This window comes from Orbilia oligospora (genome assembly GCF_000225545.1).
Source record: "Orbilia oligospora ATCC 24927 unplaced genomic scaffold scaffold00173, whole genome shotgun sequence".
NCBI classification, from domain to species: Eukaryota; Fungi; Ascomycota; class Orbiliomycetes; order Orbiliales; family Orbiliaceae; genus Orbilia; species Orbilia oligospora.
This window is the reverse complement of record NW_011645730.1, coordinates 967,989-993,156: the sequence shown is the minus strand read 5'-3', so window position 1 is coordinate 993,156 and position 25,168 is coordinate 967,989. Positions and strand designations below refer to the sequence as shown.

General features: G+C 45.6%; 8 protein-coding genes across 8 annotated transcripts; 6 read left to right on the top strand and 2 right to left on the bottom strand.

Annotated features, from left to right (window-relative positions):
- Window positions 1-3,984: 3,984 nt before the first annotated feature.
- AOL_s00173g287 (uncharacterized protein) lies at window positions 3,985-5,985 on the bottom strand (the record flags this gene model as incomplete). The annotated part of the gene is made up of 2 exons (XM_011128029.1): window positions 3,985-5,525; window positions 5,598-5,985. The coding sequence occupies 2 exons, from the start codon at window positions 5,983-5,985 to the stop codon at window positions 3,985-3,987; spliced, it is 1,929 nt and encodes a 642-aa protein (XP_011126331.1).
- Window positions 5,986-7,426: 1,441 nt separating this feature from the next.
- Window positions 7,427-8,164, top strand: AOL_s00173g286 (uncharacterized protein; the record flags this gene model as incomplete). Its single annotated transcript, XM_011128028.1, has 1 exon — window positions 7,427-8,164. The coding sequence occupies one exon, from the start codon at window positions 7,427-7,429 to the stop codon at window positions 8,162-8,164; it is 738 nt and encodes a 245-aa protein (XP_011126330.1).
- A 2,425-nt stretch (window positions 8,165-10,589) lies between these two features.
- AOL_s00173g285 (uncharacterized protein) lies at window positions 10,590-11,624 on the top strand (the record flags this gene model as incomplete). Its single annotated transcript, XM_011128027.1, has 1 exon — window positions 10,590-11,624. One exon carries the CDS (start codon window positions 10,590-10,592, stop codon window positions 11,622-11,624), a length of 1,035 nt encoding a protein of 344 aa, XP_011126329.1.
- Window positions 11,625-13,193: 1,569 nt separating this feature from the next.
- On the top strand, window positions 13,194-14,399 carry AOL_s00173g284 (uncharacterized protein; the record flags this gene model as incomplete). The annotated part of the gene is made up of 1 exon (XM_011128026.1): window positions 13,194-14,399. One exon carries the CDS (start codon window positions 13,194-13,196, stop codon window positions 14,397-14,399), a length of 1,206 nt encoding a protein of 401 aa, XP_011126328.1.
- Window positions 14,400-14,987: 588 nt separating this feature from the next.
- On the top strand, window positions 14,988-16,028 carry AOL_s00173g283 (uncharacterized protein; the record flags this gene model as incomplete). Its single annotated transcript, XM_011128025.1, has 1 exon — window positions 14,988-16,028. The coding sequence occupies one exon, from the start codon at window positions 14,988-14,990 to the stop codon at window positions 16,026-16,028; it is 1,041 nt and encodes a 346-aa protein (XP_011126327.1).
- A 1,022-nt stretch (window positions 16,029-17,050) lies between these two features.
- On the top strand, window positions 17,051-18,951 carry AOL_s00173g282 (uncharacterized protein; the record flags this gene model as incomplete). Its single annotated transcript, XM_011128024.1, has 3 exons — window positions 17,051-17,292; window positions 17,508-18,366; window positions 18,475-18,951. The coding sequence occupies 3 exons, from the start codon at window positions 17,051-17,053 to the stop codon at window positions 18,949-18,951; spliced, it is 1,578 nt and encodes a 525-aa protein (XP_011126326.1).
- A 298-nt stretch (window positions 18,952-19,249) lies between these two features.
- On the top strand, window positions 19,250-20,243 carry AOL_s00173g281 (uncharacterized protein; the record flags this gene model as incomplete). The annotated part of the gene is made up of 2 exons (XM_011128023.1): window positions 19,250-19,651; window positions 19,779-20,243. The coding sequence occupies 2 exons, from the start codon at window positions 19,250-19,252 to the stop codon at window positions 20,241-20,243; spliced, it is 867 nt and encodes a 288-aa protein (XP_011126325.1).
- Window positions 20,244-20,645: 402 nt separating this feature from the next.
- AOL_s00173g280 (uncharacterized protein) lies at window positions 20,646-24,803 on the bottom strand (the record flags this gene model as incomplete). The annotated part of the gene is made up of 1 exon (XM_011128022.1): window positions 20,646-24,803. The coding sequence occupies one exon, from the start codon at window positions 24,801-24,803 to the stop codon at window positions 20,646-20,648; it is 4,158 nt and encodes a 1,385-aa protein (XP_011126324.1).
- Window positions 24,804-25,168: the final 365 nt, after the last annotated feature.

Sequence of the window (25,168 nt, the reverse complement as noted above, 5' to 3'; positions counted from 1 at the left end):
TGTCTAGCATACCACCTAAGAAACAACGAAAGGCCTTAAAATGGGAAAATATGGGGATTTTCTGAGCTCTCAACCGTGTATTGAGGCAGTTGATGTGGTTTTGACTAGCATAAATATCCGAATACGACCACCTTGTCGGGTCAAGCTTTCAGGAGCACTATCATTCGTAAGCGATATTTACCGACCACAACTCGTGGCGTGGCGTCTAAAGGGTGTTACATAGTAGAGCCTCTATTTGATATTAGGCTATTTACCAAAAAAAAAAAGTCTGCCACCAGAAAAGGTGGTGGTATGATCGTTCGCCGCTCTTCGGATTTGCGTCAACGGGAAAGGTTTCGATTGGTCGCGAAGTCGGTTATTGGGGTTCCGAGACCAGAGCTATCGTATGAATTTTAGATAGACGGTATATTTGAGGGCGTGATTGCATTTTAAATTTATATATATAGAAATGTATTTGAAGTTTGACTCACTTGTTAACGGTTTACTTATATCTAGTAGTGTTAGCTAAGTAATAGAGAAAGACCTTCAGACAAAAGTGAAAATCCTGAGGGCCGTCCGGAAACCGATACACTAGAATATACTAGAAAGATTATACCGGGAGCTACGATCCCAAATTCTGCAGATGCTAGAATCTTCTGTATTTTTTTATTCTGAAACGCTGGGTTGAACGACCTCGTATCTTCCCGGCATGACCAGCATTGGGAAAATATAATCCTTGTACCGCAGAATCCCGAAGGCAGACAATCTTGGCTAAACCTGGGTCCGAAACGAGACTTCGGAACCCGTGTCTTCGTATTTGACCGACATGATTCTGCGATGTTTGATAACTATACCCTTGAATTGAGACTTTTGTATTAATCAATTACTGCATCGACGTACCTTTGCAATTGGCTTATAAGAATTATATCGTTTATTAATATACTATGGCTTTGTTTCTAGTTATAGACGTCATAGAGGGAAAAATGGACATTCTGCACTGGGCTGCCTAGCATGCACAAGCTTGCAAACTCACGGTATAGAATTTAATCGGGCGTTACTTATGATTGTTATTAGGTACTGATAGGTCGTGCGGACACTCGAACCCATTACAGACATGAAATGCCTGAAGCACGTATACGCGTGCCGATCGAATATTGACCCCATAAATAGGCATATTTGTAGGGTTAATTTCGGAGCAACAGAACAAATCCTACAACGTTACCGCTTAGTATCGATTCAATTCTATTGTATTCAAATTGACTAGATATGCAGGGTGGGGTGGTGTGCTGTCGGAGAGTTAACCTGGTAAACCCCCATGCGGTATGGCTATAATAACCGAGCGATGCTGCATGCTGTTGAAAGAGAAACCCTAAGCGTCCGGAGCAACCCACATCCGAGATAATGAGAAGCTTATTAATTATAAGCTTATATCTATGGTTAATTGAATGGCTTTATCCGGAATAGAAAGATTCCGTCTCCTAGTTCGCTTCCACGCTCTGGTGTATAGGGAAGCTGTCTACGAAGGTTTCAAACCTACAAAATTTGCAAAATCTGCCTTTCATTCTGCCTTGATCTATACTCGTACACTAGTATATTATATATGTATGGCCATTCGTCATAAATCCCTTTTGTGATGTCGGGGGAACGAGGCAGTCCTAGCATCCATATACGTGTAACTAATTCCGGAAGCCATTGCAAGATAGCGCATTAGTACCTTATACTCGAGCATTGAATCTCCGATATCTTTCCATCCATCTTTGAACTACTACAAAGTTTGTGTACATATGCGGTGGATCCCTAGGCCTGGTTTATGAGAAAAGTGTACATTTATATGGAAATACATGTACATCCATTCATGAATTCGGTGAACACTATATTCAACCAGCTGGTATGCAGACTATTATCATGAGATCGTCTGGCCGGCTGGAAGATCGGGTTCCCAATCGTCTCCCCAGATTTGGGTCTTTGCCCTCCGGTTGGTGTCCCTACTATATCGAGGAATCAAATCCCCAAGGTCAGCTTGGCTTAACAGTCAATTACCTAACTACTGTAAAATAAATGACGAATACACAGTTCGTATGTTCGCCTAATCAACTGATACAAGTATACTTCATCATGGAGCTTGCAATACGGGCATAGGCCTGGCTTTTTTTTTTCTAGGACGCCTTCTAGGCCACTCTTGTGTATCAGGTTGCAGTGGCCAGCTATAGGCCTATTATATGGTCTGTTGTTCGATGTAAATGTGTCGAGATCTCGCGATATCGATATCTGGTGATATCCGGTGCGATCGTATTTGTATGCAATGTCTGGCATGCCTATCTACGCAGCTAGCTAGTACTAAAGTAGCTGGTCTCGAGGCTATAAAGCTATAATTTCAGGTGACTGAAAGCATGTGATATTCGAGACTAGATATCATGTATAATTCTTGATTATCCTGTAGAAATAGAAATTTGACACCATTTGGTGCAACTGCTTGGCTGAGGGTGGGTTTAAATTTGCCACGTAGTCGTCGAGAGTGTCAACGTGTTGCGCAACAACGCATTATACCGTCACTATGCAACAGTATGCAACAGGTCACGTGTCTATTTTGGACATTAAAATGGGTTTTGCGCAATCTGCGGAGCTTATAAAACTTGGCTCAAAGTGTGCGCGGGGTCCTGAGCATTCCAATGACCCGAAAATCAAGTCATTTGACGCGAAATTGGTCAAGGGGGGTTGGTTTGACTGATTGGGGCTTGACGAGTCGGTAAAGAGTAAAGAGTGCGCTCTCTGATGCGCTCTCTGCGGAGATGGTGATATCTCCATAAAAATTTATAAAAGCACCCTGCAATTTGATTAAGCCCTTTTTCAGGCTTTTCGAGGCAAATCTGAGGTTGGGCGAGTCGATTTTGTAAATTCTTTGTTGGTTTGATGAAATATGTTTTGTGAAGTGTATAGCCGTGAAGCGATTGTTTTCCTTCTGAAACGATATTGGCTAACAATTGCAACGGTATCCCATCCAATCGCCTGCGGGCTCTTGTCATTTGCCTATGAGCCTCTCTTGAAATTTAACCTGGAGCCCAAGGGTCCTCCAATTCTAGTTTCCCATATTGCCATGCCCTTGTCTTGTCCCTTGACTTATGCCTACAATCATTTATCCAGACGTTTTGTGTTGAACAAGCTGTTTGCCGGAATTCCCTTTTTAGGAAAGATCCATTTTTGGCAAAGGCTTCGGATTCTAGCCAATCAGAGGCATGGAAAACCAAAGTTAATACCGATATCTGTGTTGAAGCGCCTACCCATAGATGGCATGTACGTACGTGTACTGCATGCTGCATGTCACAAACCAATCTCGTAAAGTTACGCGCGTAGCCAATGCACTCTCGATTGCGATCAGTAATCCGGTGGAAGTTTTCTATGGTCAAAAGTATTCTAAGATCCTAAGAACCTTTAAGTGTATTTCTCGTAGGGCTCCAGTATGGCTGGTAGGTATATGCTTGTGCGCATGTGCATGGCAGCTGTGCTCGCTGTGGAAAGACCCACGCGTGCAAGTTTTGGTTCGTTAGGCTGCAGGATTTCTTCAGCTTCGGCAAAGTCAGCTCTTGAATTCGAAATTGATTTCGTAATCTTTGTGACGGGCGGCAAATTTAGACTGCATACATATGTCATGAAATATTCGAATGTTACCTCTTAGATGCGTTCAAGCTTCCTACGCAGCCTCCTATCATAAGTTATTTGATAGTTCTTTACACTTTGTCAAGAAAATTGGCAAAGGCTTGTACTGTTAGTACTAGATTTGGGCCTGTGGACTACCTAGACTAAGTTCCCACGCTATTGATAAGATCATATGGGGATCAATATCGGAATGTATTAGGGGAAAGTTTGTCATGTCGAAAAACTGATTGTTCCTTTGATAGCTACAAATGATTTCTTGATACAGGTTTTTTTTCTAAAAAAAAGCTGTTTTGATAAGGAGAAGAAATAGTATACAAGCATTAGCGCATAGGAGTCGGGAGTAACTACCTCTCACTTGAGCCAGGGAAAGCTCCAGAGCAAAGCAGATTCGAGGTCCGCCCCTGGGTCGGGTGCCTGGTCATCCGCGGCTTCATACTCAACTAGTGGTTGCTCAATAGTATGGATAGCGTCGGCCCCAGCAAGGCTTTTGGGTGTAGCCATTTCCATGGTGGGTTGGGGGACGACACCAAAGAAAGCGTTGGTCCCAGGGGAAAGATCCTGACTGAACTGATGCTGAGTCCCGGATTCTTCCTGAGCACCGAATTGATTGTAGTACATATCAGGCCCCGGAATCGGCCAGATATAGTTCTCAAACGGGGCATCGGCAGTTATGTCGAGCCCGCCTGTGAGATACGGACCAGCTTGCTGGGGTTGGGCAATTTGTGGTGTATCTAAGGGCATCTGTGGCCAACTAGCGTTTTTGTACGGGATAGTGGAAGCATTACTATCCGGGGCAACTACCTGGCTGAACCCAACTTGAGAATTTGCTCCACCCATTGGAACCACCTGGTGATCTGGCCCAATCGTGTGTTGGGCGATAGTGTCCACAGGGGTGGCGTATAGAGCAGCATCAGGGAAGGGTTGAATAGGCGCAGCGAAAGGAGTGTTAAAAACGGCTTCGGGGTTGTAATCGAGTAAGTCTACACCAAACGGTTGGAAGTCGGCCATTGCCTGGGTCTCGGCAGTATTTTTGATGGGAACCCCGGATGTGGACGCCGTGGGTTGAGTCCAGCCCGTTTGAAGGGTAAGGCAAAATGATTCGTACAAACTTGGGAACGCGAGCCCATAGCCGTCGTGGAACCCTTGTTCGCCGATCTGATTCGGCGGGGCACCTGCTGCCTGGCCGGTGTCGAAAGCGTTACTGTAGGGAGGGGCTCCAAACGCCGGTTGAAAATAGTTGTATGGAGGGCCAAGGGCCGGGTCCAATTCGTATGCATCTGGAGCCTGGCTCTGGTCGGGGAGCTGTGGGAGTATATGTCCCTCTTGTCCCCTCAAATGGTCTTCCTGTGACATAAGCCCTCTAGCGGCTAAAGCCCAGGCATCTTGCATGTTTTGGGAGTCTAAATTCTGGCCATACGCTAGGGCGCTATCCTCGAACTGTTCTGGGGGTGCTATACCCCCTTTCGTGATAAGAGGGTTGGTATAGCTACCTTTCCCTGTGGCATTCTGGGTATCGGCATTCGACAAGCAACCGGTCTTTCTCTTTGTCTTGTATGCTGGTGTGCCCATGATTTTGGCCGACTGGTGTCTGGCCACGGCAATAGGTGCATCCTCAGAGGCCTTCGGGCCAACCCATGGAATAAACTGGCCATGGGTGGCCAGCATCGGGTCGGCTTGTGGGATGGTTCGGAATGTTGATTTGACGGTGGCACAAGCCTGCTCGAGGGACTTTTGCTGATCGCGGAGGTATTGGAGATGTTCATCCAACATCTTATATCCCTTGGTGAAAGCGGCTTGGAGCTCGCCGAATCTTTGCTTCCAGGTGAGGAACTTGATGATGTCGTTTACCGTTTGCAAGTCATCCTCGTTGGCGGAAATGAAACGTCGTCCCACTATTTCAATTGTTAGTATGCTGTGTCTGGGTTATGAGCCGACTTCTTAACTTGGTGAAAGGGAGAGCTTACAAATATCATTGTCAATGTCAATAATATCCTCAGTCTGAAGGCAGTCTAAAAGCCGGGTTATAAAGCTTTCTATCTCAATGGCTTTCATATGCAGCCTGAAAAGCCTGTTTTTGGCTGTCACGGCACGATCAATCCATGACAAGGCTTTAGATAGAATTTTCTCTTGGGAATGGTTATGACGTTGAAAGTTTGTAAGGGCACCGGCTCCTACAGCTGTCACCCGGCTGGACATCAAGTTGATCTGATTCTTGAAAGCGTTAAATATTCCTTCCACCAGGGGCAAGTACTCGGAAATTAGATCCAAGGCTGAATCTCCATTGATCTCCACAGCAGGCGTGGGGAAGGAGATATTTTGGATGAACTCCTCAAGTTTGGATTGCTTCGTCATGTTGAAAGCTGAATACGTTTTTAATGAAAGGAATCGGATGGTAGAGAGTTGAAAAAGCTTGGAAGGCTAGGAAATGCTTGAAATAGGGTTGAGACTTTAGGTCTTTAAGCTTTTGGGATGGTGGTGGAGGAAGAAAGCAAAGTTGAAAAGACAGGTTGCTATCTATCGCGTTTGAATGTTTCGGCGAGAGGAAGCCGTGCACGTGGTGGGGTGGTGGGGTGGTGCGGGAGAGGCATAGTGAGGGAAGAGGAGATTTATATACCTAATGTTAAATTTATTGCCCTCCCCGAGGGAATCTTTAGAGTGAGGTTATTTATTGCACTCTCCGAGGGAATCTTTAGGGTAGGGCTCTGCGCTCCCCGTGGGGTTGGGCCGAGAGCTGGACATTGAAATGGAAGGGAAGGTTCTGGAGAGAGAAAAGAAAGTCATGTGATCTAATTCGATTCATGAATACTGGCCCTTCAAGTTTAACGATTGTTGCGCTACTCTTTTTATACCAAAATTACCGGTAATCTAGTATTTGCACTTTTTAGATTGAAGTCTAGAGGTAGGCTCTGAGACTAGGCTCTGAGGGTGTCAAATCGCAGATGAAATCTAAAACCTGAGGCATTAGATTTCACAAGGTATAATATCAATTTCGTGGTTAGTGTATGTATGTATGTACATGCATGTATCAATACAATTGTCTACATGTACTGGGTTAATATAATTGACTATCCTGGCTGAGACTTACGACATGTCGACACTTGTTCTAAAACCTAGGTGCATGTAGGTCATAAAAAAGGAAAAGTACGAAGCGGTCGAAGGGCTGTTGATATTAGAGATCCTGAGGTTTGGTGGTGAGGAAGAGCTACATTTTCCTCATTGCACCCTCCCGGTCACTGCATTGGGCCTACTAGAAGTCACATGTGTATGTACAAGTATGTGTAGCGAAACACTCAAACGGAGGGAACCCTAAAATCGGCCTAAATTTCCATTTCAATATTAATATGTATCTCTTTTGTCGTCCGGGTGCTATCTGTTGCAACGTATAACTCTCCTCGCGAGAATGATGATTTATGAAACTTCTTGCGTTGAGCTCGTGATATTTTTCAAGGCTGCCGAGAACCAGCTAGCACCAGCTGGCAGGAACCGAATCCTGCGGCTGCAGTGAGAATCGAGATTCGGAATCAGGGGCCTCTCGGGTACCGGCGATATTGCGTAATAATCATCGCTCGTCGAATGTCGAAGCTTTGCATTGGCCTAGATAACTCATAATCGGTATATTTTTACATGAAATCACATTTGCATTCATCCTGTATAAACCCTACCAAGTTGTTATTCTCATTGTATTGTATAACCCGTCGGCTACAAGTGCTAACTCGCGCGCCGTGGATTTAAAGTTTTACCGGATTGATCAAACCCGTTGACCCCCGGCTTGGACGTCCGGATATATAGTGCAATGAACCCGAAAGTTAGCATCTGCAGCTTGCCCACCGAACTTCACACGCAGATCCTCGAGTATCTCTCCGACGACTTCACCTATCAGGTCATTGCGAGCTGTGTACTTCCTTTATGGGGAGATATTATCCGCGAATCTTCACGTTTGCAAAGAAGCCGGTATGTCCGCTTTCAATCTGCATGGCAGAATGCCGTTGCCATACATCGGGCGGTCGGCGAAACTTCCGGGCGCTTCGCCTTTTGCTGTGCGGTTCGCAATAGAGTTATCGAGAAATACAGCATGGCCTGGGATCCGCAGCGTTTATCAGAGGGCCTGCGGGATGGAGGCATTTTGGTTTCCATGAAGGATATACCGGAATCATGGGGCGAGATTGATATTACGGAGAGCTTCATCTTAGATGAACATTTTCTTCTACCTTTTCGTGGAACTCTCGCGCAAGATCTAAAACTTCCGGGTGAAGACGTTTCGGTCTCTAAATCCCACGTCGATAGCGATCTAAGAACATCGTTTCTCAACATTTGGGTCAACCAGCTCACATCCTCAGGACGCTTTAAAAACTTCCAAAAATTGACGATTTTTCCTTCTCACCTTGGTGATATGACTCTCAGGAGTCTTCTAAAATATATCGTCCGAAAGATTGACAAGGAACTTCAGAAGACTGGGGTAAATATTGAAAGAACGCATTACTTCAAGCTCTGGCCGCATCCTCGATCTTATGATCTAGAGGTAATGGTATAGAGACGCCATATTCAGGCTCAAAATCATCCCAGCACATTGGAATGTCATTAAATATATTTAGTCCACTGATTCCTTCTTTTTTTGAGCTCTGAGCCTCTTCGAATTCATGACTTTTTTCGACTTTATTTGTGCTAGTATCTTTAAATTTACAACGGTTAACCCGTATAATCATCCTTTCGATTTTCCACTAATAGAGAGAGTATTACTGTCATATTAAAATCTAGGGGTTTGAGCAATCGAACCAGCACTTTTTAGGCCGTTGAGTAAAGCCTAGATTTCAATCACACCAGTCCCAGTCTTATAGGATCAGTAACGAAAACGTTTACAAATATACATACTTAGTATGTATGAGATATTAGAGCATTCGCATGAATATTTCGGTTAGCCCTGTTAAGAAATTAGCTAGGTGCTAGTCTCGAGGTGCCAAGGAGAAATGCAAGTCTACCTGAAATACATCCTGAATGTGTATGATATGAATTGAAATCAGATGCTGGGGGAGCACGCCACATCACGTAATTGGTGTAGAATATGGGTTATGTGGTTGCTAGAAGTAATGACGGGCCTATTTATCGATCAATCTAGTTCGAGAGATTATATCGTTCGCTTTGTAAGCTAGATTTAGGCTTATTGTCTAAATCAAACGGGTTTAGATTTTTCGCATGCTCATTCCTAGTATCATCTCCCAACGGGACACAGGAACTCGAATTTCGTGGCTTTAGTCTCCTAAAGCTCGATATCTCGAGACGTTTAATAATTTACTTTCGCCATGCATGCTTTATGCAGATGGCGAAATATGTTTACAAATTATCTTTTGTACTCTATCCTGAATAGTTAGGTCAATGAAGATCATTTTGAGGCCACGTGCACGTGGATATCGTCAGGAGCGGTGATAGATTCGAGTTTATCAGTTCGAAAATTGTTACAGGGTTAACTAGGCACCTTTTATAGCTACGCGCTGCTGGGATAGTTATGTGAAGTCAGCAGTCATGGGATTTCCATAGTTGAAGATTGACCTTCCCGAGGTATAAAGTTTCGTCAAAGTCGCTTGTTCCCGCCTAGGACCCGGTCCTTGTAAGGTGGCATGCCAATCGGCCAATTTGTGAGGGCAAGAGGCTAGATTTTGCCCCCTAGGCATCACGTAGTCAACCTTGGTTACGACAGATTGAATTTATGTGGACATTCCTAGATAGTGTCATGATCAAATATATTTAAATTTCCGATCAATTGTTCTTGATATATATCCCACGCTACTGTATGATGTGTAAGTTTACTGAGTTAACGTAATTGTAATTCAACGGTATGAAGTTAAATTCAAGGTCGATTAATTATAATCGAATACTTGTCTGAATTTCTCATATAAAGCTAGGATGGCCTGTCCGTTGAAGATTTTATAGCATCAAATCGCTCATCGTCACCACGGTCCCAATCCAAGCCTAACATGGGCTGGTTTCTTTATGCATGGACCGGCCTGTTGATATCGAGTCTCGTCTGCCTGAACAACACACATTTTGCAACACTACCTCGATCAGGCCGCCTTCCTCTTCTGGCACCGGATGGCCTTCCATGACTACCCTGGACCTGGTCGGAGTCTCACACGGCCTCTCGACAGCTTGCGAGTACCAGATGACTAGTGGGTTTCCCCGCAAAACTCGGCCAGCTTGCTGGTCTTCAAAGGTATCTACATTCTACTCACGCAAAACCAGGAAATCAGACGACGTCGATTCATTGTCGGCTGCAAGCGTAAACAGATCCGGGTGATCGATTTTAAAATATAATCTTAATTATGGTGTTGTAGACAAGCTGCAATATTTCGGTTAAGTTGGAGGTTAGCAGATCGAAGATCATATACGAGACTAGATGCTCTGTCAGCTTCAGTCTACTACACCAGCCGCGGCCAGAATCAATTATCTTCAACGCTAACTGGTCTAGGCCAGTACTTTCCCGACAACCAGGGAAACCATGCCCGTAGCTAGGGCCTCAATTTCTCTTTACAGTCAATGATAGTGACTTTCTCCATCACTATGATGCGGGGTAGACAAGAGTACCAAGCCAATAGCACCCGTCTGTTTAAGTCACATCGGTGCACGTGGCGGGGGCTTTTTTTACCTACTTGTTTGCGATCGAGCCAAGCCAAGATTGACAGCGCTGTAGAGGCCTCCTAACGCTCAAAATACGAAATCATTGAGCTCGATTTCTATACGAGCTTCTGCCAATCTAATTTCGGGAGGTGCGAAAGCTGATCTTTCAGAACGTGGAAAGGAAATATATAAGTATGTAGTGAAGTGCCCGTAGAGCTGATCTTTTTGCATCCCCATCCACAAGCCAGGAGCGGACCATAACATCATCTAAAGCAAGGCAAAACAACTGTTTGAATAATATTTTCCATCGTTTTGAACGGTCTCTTTATTCGGATTTGTCTCTCACAATGCAGTCATTGATCCGCCTTCTCCCACTCCTGGCGGCTGCGAACGCCCTTGTTCCAGCCCCAAGACCAGAAACATTCGCAGAGGTCGAGCCTCGCGGTCTGGGCACCTCTGCCGAGGTCTATGTTTACAACCACTGGTCGCAACAATTGACCGTCACTGGTACCGACAACCAGCACATGAACGTCAGCCCACCAGCGACCTTCAAAGTTGGCCCCAACGCTGTCTCTCAAAAGTATGCCATTGAGGCCAACGGCTGGGTTCCCGTCCAGAGCAGCTTCAAGCTTAACTTCAAGCCAGAAGGCGGCTCTCAGAGCACCGTCAACGTTGACATCGGAGTTGCCCCATGGAAAACCGGCTTCTCTCTCAACTCCAAGAACCCAGCTGGTCAGGTTGGCGTTTTGCTCGCACCAGCAAAGATCCTTGAAGCTGGTCGTGACTTCGATTTCTACTTCTTCAGCGGTCCAGGTTCTTTCACTTCCTTTGTTCAGGGCCAGATCGACCAGAAGCTCCCAGAGACTTTGGCCAAGGTCAAGGGCAAGAAGTTTGTTGTCAACAGCGACATTGAAATCACCGTCAATGATATCGTCAAGCCAGTTGTTAAGGCCACCTACGTCAACCTTGGCAATGGCCCCAACGGTCTCCTTGTTGATGCTATCGCCAACGTCGATGGCGAGGCCCAGCTTACTATCACCTTCAAGGGTGTCACCCAGAAGGCCAATATCAAGGTCAAGGGTCTCTCTGCCTTGATTACTGCCGATGCTAAGCTCGGTGCTTCCATTGACCTCTTCGTCAAGCGCTTCCAGGCTTCCGTCGACTCGGTCGATATCAACGGCGATATCCTCGTTGATATTGTCGGAGTCTTGTACCCAGTTCTCGCCCCATTCCTCAAGCTCCCATACAAGCTTGCCTCTATCGTCAATACTTCTGAGAATGCCAAGGTTGTTTCTTATATCAACACTGCTATCAAGGCCATTGCCAACGGAAACTCTCCAATCATCAAGCTTGGACAGGACGCCCGCAGGGTTGTTGCTTAAAGGAGACTTTTACAGCTCCGAGGAACATTACGCTAGTCTCTTCCTATAATACCTATATCTAAAGGAACAGGCTATGTAGAAATATCGTGAATGTATATATTATCCCAAGATACCAGAATGTATATAGTCGTTTAAAAGAATTTATACCCTTTCAATACGCTAAAAGAATAATCTGCGACTATTTAGCCAGCTATAGACGAAAGGCTAGTCTAAAACAATGCCTTTAAATAGCATTCGTATAGTATATAAACATGCGGTTTCCGATTCTTTAGAGTTAATATGCACGATCAGCACGCAATCGACGCCTCGGGAATCTTATGTCGTTCGAAGATCTTCGTCGTAAAAATATATAATAATATATATAAACTGATCAGGAAATTATGATCGACATTGATGTTGTCTCTAGATCTCCGAAGTTCACTCCTGAGCCATCGCGCCTCGTGAGCTTGTGGCGTGGCTTCGAGATGTATCGATAAAGACGAGGGCTCGTGGTCCGCGACTTCAGTTGCGCGCATGGTACATTCGTGGCTATACATATGGGCGCCATGCATATATATCGTAAATTTGCGATTTTTTGAAACGAGACTTAGTCGACTAGTTGCCCTAGAGAATATAATTTAATGGGCGAACTATATATATATATTCGCAGAATATCTGTAGCAGAGACCCGTAGCATAATTAAGCTATAAATTTAGAAATTAAATGCCAGGATCTGGAGAGTTTGAGAGCACCTGGAGTTCCAAAGGGCAGCGGTTAACGGCCTTTACTCAAAACTCTTGATCAATTGAGTATCGCTAGTGAGAAAATTAAACATAGATACTTCGTATGGATATACAGAAACGAATAGTATCCGAATCTTTTCCTGTCAAAAACAAGACAGCTTGCACTTGTATAGTAATGAATATTAATATGAACTACTTGGTGCATATAGTGGACTCGTACCACTATTATAGCTGATACTATACTATAAGACTTACACTAAACTCAAATCCAACAGCTGAGAACAAATTATTGTGGCAGGTTGCTCTGCAACTGTCATCTTAGTCTCGTATCCATATCGATATATCCAGAGCTGCAGAGGGGATGAATCGAATGGGCGTGCTGTGTGTGTGTTGCGCTATCAGATAGTCACATGACACAGAATTGGGTTGACGATTCAAGGGCCTATTTAGTTGCGCCGTCTAAAGTTAGGGCTATTCTTGGCTGTTCCCAGCACTGTGTTGCCATTTTTGGCCTGTAGATCAGCAACACAACGCAGAAAATGCAACGTACAACACTTTTCAAATACCATTGGGGGTGGATCAGCAACAGAAATATTCAAAGATCAACGGAGTGGACCTCAGCAATGGGTTTTTAGAAACTTCCCTCTTCTCTCTCTTCCCCTAGGCCCTCTCCTCTTTCAGATCTTATTTTCTCTTCTTCTTTCTCCTTTCCTTCTTCTCTCTCTTCTATTCCTCTCACCATCCTACCTTTTAAGTTTTTGACCCCCTCCCGCTTCAAGCTTCAACTCCAAGCTTCTTTTTTACCAACGCTACCATAACCACCTTATAGGCCTTAGACCTCAGAATCATGTGCTTAAAAGTACATACGACCTCGGGTTCTCCCGAGAAATGCGACTGCGCTGCTTCCTCACATTGTTCGAGGGCGTCAAACATCGGAGCCGCCGGAGGGGTCGGTGGATGGCATCCTGCCTCCACCTCCCCACGATATCGCCTCTCGAGCGAGGTCATGGTTGATTTTCAGTCTATGAACCTGCGCTACATCACGCCCGCAATACTCGAGATCTTTGATGAGGACCTAGTCCTGGCGGATTCCGCGGCCAGACGACATACTATGAAGGTACTCGATAATCTGGCCAAGCTCCGAGAAGACGCCCTCCCCGCGTACCGCATGGCTCAAAGAAGGGTCGAGCGGGCATCTCTTTTCCTCAAAGAGATGTTCCTCGGGAAGGGTGACGACGATAAAAATATCGACCCATCCTTCCAAAGGGCTGCTAACAAGCTCAAGAAATTTTTTATCTCCTCTCCAACGAAGAAAGCCGTCAAGTATGTGATGGAGCACCAGAAACATCAGTACAACGCTCGACACTATATGATGACAAATCCCATGCACGGCATGGTGAACCTATTAGAGCGTTATTTAATTATCATCGATTCCGGGAAGGAGTTTCTTAAAAAGTTTGCATGGGCGATGGAAGCCAAGAATAATGTGAAGGTAGTCCTTTACGAAACGAACTTTATGCTCAAGAATGGACTTGGGGTACTGGGTTGCCATCAAAAATTACTCCAAGCTGACTTTAATGAGTCGGAGGAACTCTACATGGAGATGCTTGATACATGCCGATTGGTGGAGGAATATGTTTGGTTTAATGATTTTTACATGCCTTTGATGGAAAGCTTTGGTCAAAAGTCGGTTAGCCCAGTCATCACACTGTTCAACAATCTGTTTAAAGACCTTTGGCATTCAGAAACCAATCCTAGTGGACCCCAAAAGCTAGAGCCCTTGGGCCCCGAATGCTTTCTATGGGATATCGACTTTGATAGCACGTTGGATAGTATCCATGAAATCTGCAGGTTGATCAAGATAGATCCGAAGAAGAAATATAAGACGGGAAAAAAAAGGCAGATGGCTGGACCCGGGTCTAGTCCCGCTCAAACGCAGGACGAGACAGATCTCAGCTCCCCCGAGGCAATCGCGGGCAAGAAGAGGAAGAAGAATTGGGATTCTTCGGACGCTAACCCCGCCAAAAAAAAAGAAAGAGATCACACTTTTTAAATTAGATGAAGACTCAGAAGTCAGTCAATCAGAAGAAGAGCTCCCAGAAGAAATAGACCCATTCAGACTTTTCTTTCGATCATTTAGATTATAGAGAGATGTATATAAAGTCGAGCCGAACGATACCAATACTGGCTCCTCGCGTAGGACCTGTTGAATTCTTATATCATAGATACGGCGTACTGGGATGATGCATAACATTTTCCTTTTTTTTTAGATATAAGCTGATCAATGAGCTCTGGGCGAGGGTTTCCTGTTCGAAGTGTGGACCGCTAGACTAATCAATATATTATGTTACTGACCTCCTATCGAATTCATGGATATCCTGTACCAACTTGTCTCGTCGCCAGACTCCTCAACTGTGCTGAGCGTAGTTCTCAACTGCCCTCCATCACCATCTCTTAAGCTCTTCACCCCACCGCTCCGTCCCCATCCTGCCACCTCTCAAACGTTTACATCTGACCGACCTGTTGCGTAACGATACGCACCAAGCCACCAAATCACCAAACCATCCGACGTACTACCAAGCTACCAAACTACCAAACTATCATCTAGCAACCGCTACCGTACATAATATTAATCGCAACCATGGAGCCCCAGCTGCAACGTCCTATCCTGGCACCCCAACATCTAGCACCCCTTCTGGACTCGGGTCCGAGGCTAAATAACCTCCCTCTTGATGTCACTTTCAACATTCTAGAGGAATGTTCTGCCTACGATATAATCTCCCTGGAATCTACATGTCGTTCAATCAGGGCCTCTATCCGCTCAACACAAGGATGTGCTATCTTCATAAACAGAGTCAAGCAGGACAGCTATGAAGCCATGACCATCTATCACATCGATAAGATCCAGATTGAACAACAGAAATGGCGCGACAGGAGATGGGAGAAAGATAAACCTTCTTCTGCTGCCCCGGTTCCATGGACGATTGCGATGGAATCTGAGCAGGATGAGGACTACGTCGAGCCCGGATTCCCTGCTGCAAAGGCTCTTCGAGAGTTCAGAATGGAAGATCAACCTCTTGATGAGCAATGTAAGGATCTCAGGAAGTATATTAAGCTAGCAGAGTTCTTCTCATCCCACTGCAGACTAGCTCTTGCCAGAAAGAGACGTGGACTGGGAATCAAAGTTGAGGAGCCGGACGCCAATGACACAACCACGAAGACCACCTATATGCACAACACGGCCAGGCAGAATCAAAATGATCAAAATGATCAATTATCTCCTTTTTTACAGGTACTCGGGCGGCTTACTCATGCGCAGTTCATGAAGACCTTCCTAGAATACTGGATTGCCACTCGTGTTTTTCAGTGCTACATCGGTGCGGGGTGGCCTAGTCACATTCGAGGGGACAATTGGGTCTGGGTTCCAGCTTGCGAGAAGATCTTCGGAACTCAACAACAGTATAGCTACTGCCAATTTGGCAGGATCGCAGCTATGAAAGAGTTTATTGGACAGTGTCTCGGAGCTTATTTAGTTTGGTGCGACTCCCTCTGGCGTCGACGATCGCTAGTTAGGGGGATTAACATCCAGTCGGGCCCGGGTGGACAAAAGGGAATGCTCGAGAACCATATCCAGTGTTATGTTGGTTTGTGCACTCAAGACAAAAGTGAGTTCCTTCCTTAAGGCCTCCCGGATATGCATTCGATTTCGAATTTCAAATATTCGATTACATCGATTAAATCAAAGCTCGTGAATTTGAACTAACAACCCATCTCTTGCGCTGTGAATTTAAACCAAAAAGTATCACACCCCGGATTGTACATCGAATGGCTCATTCGCGCACTTGATTTACCAGGAATCGGACGCTTGTTAATTTCCAGCTACAACGGAGAACTCGAACACCCAATACTCACAACACCAAACCTTCGAATGCGCCGCAACGAAAGGGTTGAGGCTGTTGCAAATTTTTTGTATAAAGGGTTGCTTTTCTGTTTCATCCATGGTGACGATAAAGATCTGTTTCCAAATTTTGGCCGAATAACCTTGATCAACCGAGGGTGAAGAGGTCAGTGGGCTCTTGTACAGGATGATATCGGATAGCGTGAACAAAATTGCGAGACGATCGACAAACTATCCAGTCGATGTCTGCTCATGCATGCTCTGAGATTTACACAATTTACTTATGCATATTTTGAACCCCAGTACCGGGAATTGTATAGCAGGTAAGTACATGGGGCACTTAGACAGATACATGTACGTATCCTTATTAATTCATTGATAGCACGGCATAGCACGACTTGTTTCTATTAACCTCATGTTAGACGCTGGTTAACAGAGACTTTGAATAAATTATTATGTAACAGTACATATTATTATTTTTACTAGAATTGTGTGCCAATTACCCACGAGAACTCATGGTTAAGGCCGCATTACTCCCCTGCTGCTGGCTATGTGCCGCCTGTTGTGTGTGAGGTTGGGCCAACGATGAGGCCTAAACATCATTGGCTCGATCCAGACCCACTAATGCGAACTACAGTGCAGCTGGTATGACTCCACGGCTTCAGACCTGATCGGGACCAGCCAACGTTGCCCAACTCCAGACTACTTATATATATTGATACGTGATCATTCCCATCCGACTTGAAATCCGCCTGCATTGCATTCGATCCAAGTAGATATAGCTAAAAGATCTTAACCCTGCCAAAATGCCGCCACAGTACTCGAAACCCGCAGTATTCCTGCCGTTTGACATCCTCCACCTCATATGCAGGCCATTAACACAATCTGACCGCCTCGCCTTTCTGCGAACCTGTCGAAGCTGGTATACGGCCGGTTATACACTGATCCTCACCTCCATGGACTTCAAAACCCCAGTGATCGGAGAGCTTCCGAAATATAGCTACAACCGTCGATGGAAAACACACGAAAGCTTGGATTTGTTACCAAAGTCTGCACGATAAATACCCTTCATTGCAAGCGTAGATGCGAACCAATCTTCCTTTTTTCACCTCTTCAATCATTTTTTTCTTCTCTATTTGCCATACAATTGCAAACTACACCCCCACATATGCATACCGCGTATCCGTTTATAAGCATAATATTATATATATAAAGCGGGAGAAGTACTAACAGGTAAGCAACTGTATTCCCCAATACCTCTAGAACTCTACACATTACCGACCCAGTTCGTAAAATCTATTCGGGATTAGACACCAGACTGGACAGACTTTTCGACACCATAACTCGACTCAACAGAGACCTACCTTCGATTTTCCCAGTACCCGTAAATCTACTCGCCAACGTTCGCAACGTCCGAATAAATTGCCAACTTATCGATATCCCCGGTCGGCATTCAAACTCCTACGGAGTAACGCATACTTGGGCTTTCAACCTTATTCCCCATATTCTTATGCATTGTCCGATGCTTGATGATATGGAGGTTAAAGTCAAATGCGCCTTGTATAATTACCCAGTGATCCAATATCCGCACGACATGGGTATATTGATGCCTATAAACTCGGGCACAAACCAGATGCAGTTACGAAATTCTGGTGGGGTTGATGTCAGCGGGAACAGCTGGATATCCAATCGTAACTGGGCTGAGTTCTTCTGGATGGGGTTTACGGAGGAATGGAAGGGTAAAAGACGGGAAAGGGGGTTATCGAGGTTTTCGATAACTTTGGCTGGACGGTCGTTGGTTTCGACAGCGTTCGTGTTCAGGAACGTTTGGTATATTTTACATACTATGGATATGCTTGATAGGATTGACGAACTTGAGGTTAGGGATTTCCATTATGCAAGATTGGGGCAATATTGTTCTCCTTCTTGGCTTATCATGGCAATCCCGGGTTATATTATTGAAGCATCGGGGCTTCAATTCAAAAGTGTAAAGAGATTTTGGTTGGAATGTGGGGAGCACCAGACGTGTGCATTTAACTCGACTGCGTCACAAATATTGAAGACCACTTTTCCAAACCTTGAAAGTCTTTCTATAGCGAAACTTGGATTGTTTCTGCAAAAGGTACTTCCTATATTCTTTAGCATTTCGTTTTTTGTTTCCCCCCCCCCCCCCCTCTGGTAACAAAAAAAATAAAGGAATAAGCTAAAAGTTTTTTGTGAACCTATCCAGGACTTTGGCTTTCTAGATAGTCTGCCAAATATCAAACGGCTTAGTATCACGGAGAAGAGTAGCCTAGACCTAGAAAACGACGAGAGTCCAGATTCAATGCATTCCACAAACTTGCTTGTCGATTGCATGGAATTATTATTACATCCACCAGGTTTACAGATGATAGAATGGAACCGCGGTGGGTACCAAAGAGCACGCTGCGATATCACTTGGGGGAACTCCAAACAGATTCAATTCGTGGACATATGGTTGACGATCGGTGGAGAGAAAGTTTTAGTGGCAGAGAGGTATGATGGGTGGTATTTTAGGGAAGAACTGTTTTATGGGATGGGATCCGAGTCGAAATGGGGAGAACTGTGGGCGCGGCGGTTTGTACAGGATTCAAGGGTGGTGGCACCCTTCGAGTTTGAAGGCCGGGATCGCGATGAAGAAATGCATATGCTTAGTGACGGGCCACCTGAAGCTATTCCATGGTGAAAGACGAGAGTCTGGGAACAAGAACATCTGGAAATCGCCTCTTGTATGTACAGGAGAGTAGTTATAACTTTCTAGTGGGACTTCTGTGTTCCTCTTGTTGTGACTTATTACAGCTTGATTGGCTCCATCATCATGACCCCTGTCAGACCTTTCCCTCTCACAGGCTTCCCCAAGCATTAATTAATATACTTACTTCCTAGGCAGTAAGAGGTAGTAAATACTGAGTCAATACCAATCATTTTTTTAAAAAAACGGGCATCATCGTCACACTCACCAACTGGCTTCCCCCCCCCTCCCGATGTCTATCTTCGGCGCCATAACAACCTTCGCCGCTGCATCTCTTACCAACGCACTCCTCAACAGTCCAACCGAGCAAAACGCGCCGCCACCTGCACACGAGCAACAACCACAGCAACCACACCAGCGGCGACAAACAAACAGCAGTGGCAGCGGTCATAGCCATCCCAAAAAGTCGATATTGCCACAAAAGGAAGCAGCAAGCTCAAGAATCATAGAATTATCGCCTTCACCACCTTTGCGACCCATTCGATCTAAAAAGAATACCTCTGCTAAAATTACCACAAGTAATACCGCTACTACTACTACTACTACTACCCAAACCCAATTTTCTGAATCGAGGACGGTTCGACCGGTAATAATGCAGCCGGCTGGATTACCCCAGAATTCTATCTGGACTACTGTACGTCCTTTCCCTCCCTTCCATTACACTTTAAAGGATAAGAAGAAAATCATAAATCGAAAAACTCCCTATGGCTAACTTGATAATCAATCTATTTTCATTTTTTTTTTTTTTTTTTAAAAAAAAGATGTCATACCCAATCCCCCGCGGCCCTTGTCTTCAAAAGTCAAGTCTAATTTCCGGCTGCTCCTGCCAACGGTTCATGGTACATCCTTTAAAAGCCACAACCTCATTCGACTGCGACGGTTGCAGCCATCACGCCAGTTTCCACAAAATGAAGAGTCATGAGGAGGAAGTTGAAAATGCCGCGAGGTTTAGAGAAAGTTTGTTGACGGTGGAGAGTTCGGTTGGGAACTGTGATGGAAGGGGTGCCGGGGGTGGGAGGAGGGCTGTGGGGTTGATACAGGGGCTAGTAGAGCTCGAAGAGGAAGAGGGAGATGATGATACCGTTGATGAGGATGGCGAATTTCTAGAACCGGAGAAGAAAAGGAGGGTCGTTGCAGCGGGGAAGAAGGTGGTTACATCGAGAACTACGAGCGCCAGAGGAGGAAAGCGGAAGAGGATTGGTGAGCAGGTCCTCATTGCAGATTAACTGGCTTTTATTTTTGTTTCTATCAGGCGTTCTACGGGCATGCATCTGGAAGACTATCTATCATCATGGATTACTTGGAAATTGGCGTTTAAAATAAAGGCGTGACTACTAGTACTTATAATTCGCACTGTATTCTTTTTATCAAACAACTGATTGTCATTTGTATACTACTCAAAACGATGTATAGATAAACTTAAAAGCCGACTCAATGATCAGAGGTTAGGCTGGAACCAATACCAAAGGAAATCAAAACTTGAACTAGGAATTGATAAACCAATAAACTAAACTCCAAAACACCATACTTGCTTGATATGCTAACTACATAAGAGAGGTAAATTCAGGAGAAGAGGGCAGTACGAATATCGATAATGTTGGGGGTGGAGTGTGTATAAGGAAGAATACTTAGGCAACAGTCTTGTCCACCGCCTTCACAAACTTTTCCTTCTCAAACCTTTTCACAAATTTCACTAGATTATCATATCTAGCCCCAGCTCCATCCTTCTCCTTCACATCCAAAAATCCAAACTCCCTTAGGCGCTTCACGTATGGGAAGACGGCGCAATCCACAACGTTAACTCTGCTCCCGACGCCCTCGGTTTCGGAGCTCACACTCTCTTTCTTTGGTGAATACCATGCATCCCAGTACTGTAGCTCTTCGTGGACTTTCTCGAAAAGCGGATGCTCAACCACTACACTTCCAGCACTGACAACTGCCAGCACTTCCATAGCAGCTTTTAATCTCCTGACTTCCATCAGTCCGCTCAGACACCTCGCATATTCAGCCCGTCTCGTCACTAGATCTGGCAACAACCACTTGATACCCTCATCCACCGCTGTAGCCAAGAACATCAACACAGCTTCCTCTCCCACTACCACCGTTCTATCCCTGTCCACATCCTCCAATACCGGCAGGTCTCCCCTAAGCCCTCCGGCGACCTCCATCCCCTTAACTTGCTCAATCCCCACCTCTTCAACGACCACATCTTTCCATCCCACAACTTCCATAGCAATTCTAACCCCCAGACACCCAGGGTCACCTTTCAGCACTCTAATTTTTCTCCTCTGTTCTTTGAAATGGAGCACGTCGAATCCCTTGCCGTACCACTCGTCCCATTCAAATCCAGCACCCATCCTATTCTCTGCCGCAAACGCAAAAACCATTTCCTCGGCATTCTTTTGATCGCCTACAATGGTATCCTTTGCGTCTTCTTTGCTCTTAGCCGTGGCACCCTGGCCCCAGATTTTCTTCTCATCTTTGCTTAAGAAGGTACCAATGTGGCGGAAGGTTAGAGAGATTCGTTCACCGGAGTAGGCCAGTTCTTCGGGGGCTTTGTCGCGGAGCAGACGCTTGTCTGGTTGTATGCTGTGCATCCATTTTTGGTTGGTGGGAAGGCCCAGAATAAACATTGAATTGTGAGGCAATGGAATCTTTTGGATGATACGAGGCTCTTCTGGCTCCTCCTCCACTTTTGAAGGGGTAGAGGTAGGAGAATCTTCTGCAACCGTTGGGTTTTTCTTAGTTGGTTCTAGCTCAGCTCTGGGCTCAGGTTCGTCCTTCTTCGTATCATCTTGAACATGGGGAACAAGTTTTTCCCTCTCCCTCTTCTTTGTCCTCAAAGTCATAACCCTCTGCGCTCCCAAGCTCACATTCACGATCCCGCTTCCTTTCACGATGTCCAATGTCTTGTCTGAATGCTCAGAAATGTAATCTATACCAGTTCTATAGAGCTGGATCAGGACGTGGTTGACCTTGTGCCCCAACCTAGCCTCCACATGTTTCCTAATCTCTTCTACCGTCCTAGAAAATGGAAGCAGAGGTGGAGATTCGTCTGATGGGTGACGGTAGATTGGGAATGAACCGTCTTCATCGATTTGGCCTTGTACCGCTACCAGGCGTGGGACTTCGCCGCCACGGTGGTACATAACTCGCCATTGGACTTCTGACTTCAGTTGGGCAAAGACACTAGCGCTGAAGTCTGCTGGAAGGAGGGAAGTGATTAAGGAGGTTGTGTCGGTGGGTTCACCAAGGGTGTCATTTGGACCTAGGGCAGCGGAGTGGTTCGCATCTTTACGCTTTTGTTTGCGAGCTTTGTGGGTCGATTGAGGAGCGGCAGCATCCGCGGGTGGCTCTTGAGAGGCAGGAGCCGTAGATGGCCCCGGATCAGAAGCAGCGGTTGTTATCTTTGTGGTGGCGATTGTGGTGGTGGAGCTTTCAGCAGGTGGCTGTTCGACATGAGCTTGCTGGTCGACTGAATCTTGTTTCAGTGGTGGATTTTCAATTGTGTTGTCGCCTGGCGACGGGGCTGAAGCTTCAGAATCAGATGAAGGCATTGTGTCCTTTGAAATTTCCTTTGAAGGCGACGAAGCAGAATCGATTGATGCTGTTGATGATACTGGAGGAGAAAGCATAGATGAAGTCGCCAATGGCGGTGTTTTTATAGACTCTTCGTGAGGTTTGGTGGAATGATTCTCAACGTTATCGACCTGATCCTTCACCGGCTGCTCGCTTGCCTTTTCGGGCGTTCCAGCAACTTCGCCAGTCTTCTCCTCGCCAGCTGTAGCTTCTTTGGTAGCTTCAACATCCTCAGCTTTGGCGCCACCCGCTCCAACAGCCTTAGTCTCAACTTCAGCCGCAGGTGACTTGGATGATGATGACGCTAACGTGGTTTCCGGTGCAACAATTGGTAGCGACGGTAAAGATGTGGATGGCTCGGTCTTTTTTGTCATAATGCTCTTGAGCAATTCATCCTTTGCAGCCTGCGACTTCTCAGCTTCGCCACTTGATATCGTGGAAATACTCAGACTACTCATTGCCCTTGCAATTTCTAGTTTCCCGCTGTTGCTAATACCAGGTTTATCTGGGGAAACTGGACGACCCTTTTTATCTGTCGGGCGGCGCATTGTGACCTTTGCGCGCACACGTTCTCGAGGTACTGGCCCTGAGGTAGCAGATGACGGAGATGACGAGGAAGCGGGGCCTGGTGCAGATGCAGCTGGGCGAGATACTCTCGGTCGAACATTGCGCTTAAATTCTCGGACACATATTTCTTCATCTTGATCCTCGAGCTTTGTCGCATCCATGCTGTACGGTCGTTGGAATATTGATGTTCGTTCGATGACACTTTCTGAAGAAAGAGAACTCGTCGGTGATGATGACGCACCTTCTTCTTTCTTCCTCTCTAGTAGCTCGGGGGCAGAAAATTGAAACCCACTGACGGGTGCACTATTCGGGCGCTGCACCCCTGTGGTCGCAAAATTTCCGAATAGTTGCTCTGGCGTCTTAAGGCTCTCTCTTTGTGCGACTCTGCTACTCCCACTAGCGATCACCCTTCCGGCACCATTAACCGTCTTCCCGCCGTCCCCGATTCTCGAATTCCTCTTGGCCTTCTTAGATTCTTCTTCGTCTTCCTCGGTCGTGCTGCCCACTTTCAACTTCTCCATCAGCGCTTCGACAACTTCAGGGTCAAGCGTTGGATTCCTAATCCTGCCTGTCCCGGAGACTTCCTCCCCTGTAGCATCTTCTTCCTCTTTCTCTGCCACTTTTTCTTGTTTCTTCCCTGGTGTCTTCCCCATCTTCTTCAATAACTCTGAACTATCCATCTTGATCATGCCCAAATCCGTTTCCATCTCATCCATTGCCGTATCGTGTCTTTTCTTGCTCCTATAAAACACACAGTCTTCAACCACAGTCATCACGAACCCATGCATGGCCCCGTCAGCCACTGTCGCAAAGACACCGACATTACTATGTGCTCCTGCAAAGTATATTTCCGTGACCATGCGACTCCTTAGGATTCCCAAGAAATTCGGGATATGGAAGGCTGAGTATGATGATTTAGTGTATTGCTTGTCGCTGGGTACTATTAGCGATTTTATATAATCGGGATATGCTTTGTAGACGTCCGGTTCTTTCCAGAATGATGAATAAAGCTTTGTGAATTCTTCGGATAAATATTCGTCGGTGTTCGATCCTGGGTCCTCTTTTACTTCGTCTTCTTTCTTCTCTTTTGGAGTACCGTTCGTACCGTTCGTACCGTTGTCACCATCGCTGTCGGATTCGTCGTAGCCTTTTAACAAGTCGCTAACCATATCCTTATATTTCCCCGCCACCATCCCCTTCTTCAACGGGACTCGTCGATAAGAATGTCCATTAGTTCTTGACGGACCAGCCTTGTTTCCGTTTGCATTCCCGTTAGCCTTGTTCCCGTTCGCATTAGCTTTATTCCCGTTCCCGTTCCCATTAGCCTTGTTCCCATTGACCACTTTCTTGACTTCCTTCTTGACTTCTTCTTTGGGAACCTCTTCGTCGTCGTCATCAACGAAGACTCCATCCCGCCTTCCAGATTCCCAAGTCCCTTCGAACTGGGTATTGACCCAAATAACCTCATCGCCCACTTCTCTAAAGGCAGAGAGTAAAGGCGACAGTGTTGATGGTATTGATTCCACCTGATAAGATGGCGGAGCCAATGGGTTTGGGGAAGGGGAAAGAAATGCATTTTGGCAGTCAAGGATTATGAGAGCCCGACGGGTACGGAGGTGTGTTGTTGGACGACGATGCATTGTAAATGATGTCGAATCCGATGCTGAACTTGATAATGTCGACAGTACAGAGTCTATGAATCGTTAAAATGGGTATTATTGATAATTTCGTAGATTGAGAGGCTGAGGAGACGTATATGCCGTAAGTCGTAAGGGTATTTTCATGCAAAGACGGGGCTGGCGGTTGACGCTATATAAATCGATGTCGTGATACAACAAATCGCCCTAAAGCAAGCCGAATAAAGGACAGGCCTCCAAAAATAATAAAGATAAAAGATAAAATAAAGCAAACCGAGACAACCGATAATTAATAGTTAGTGTATCCCACAAGGTTCGTTTTAAAATTAAAAGAAAATTATAAAAGAAAATGTTGGTAATTCTCCTTT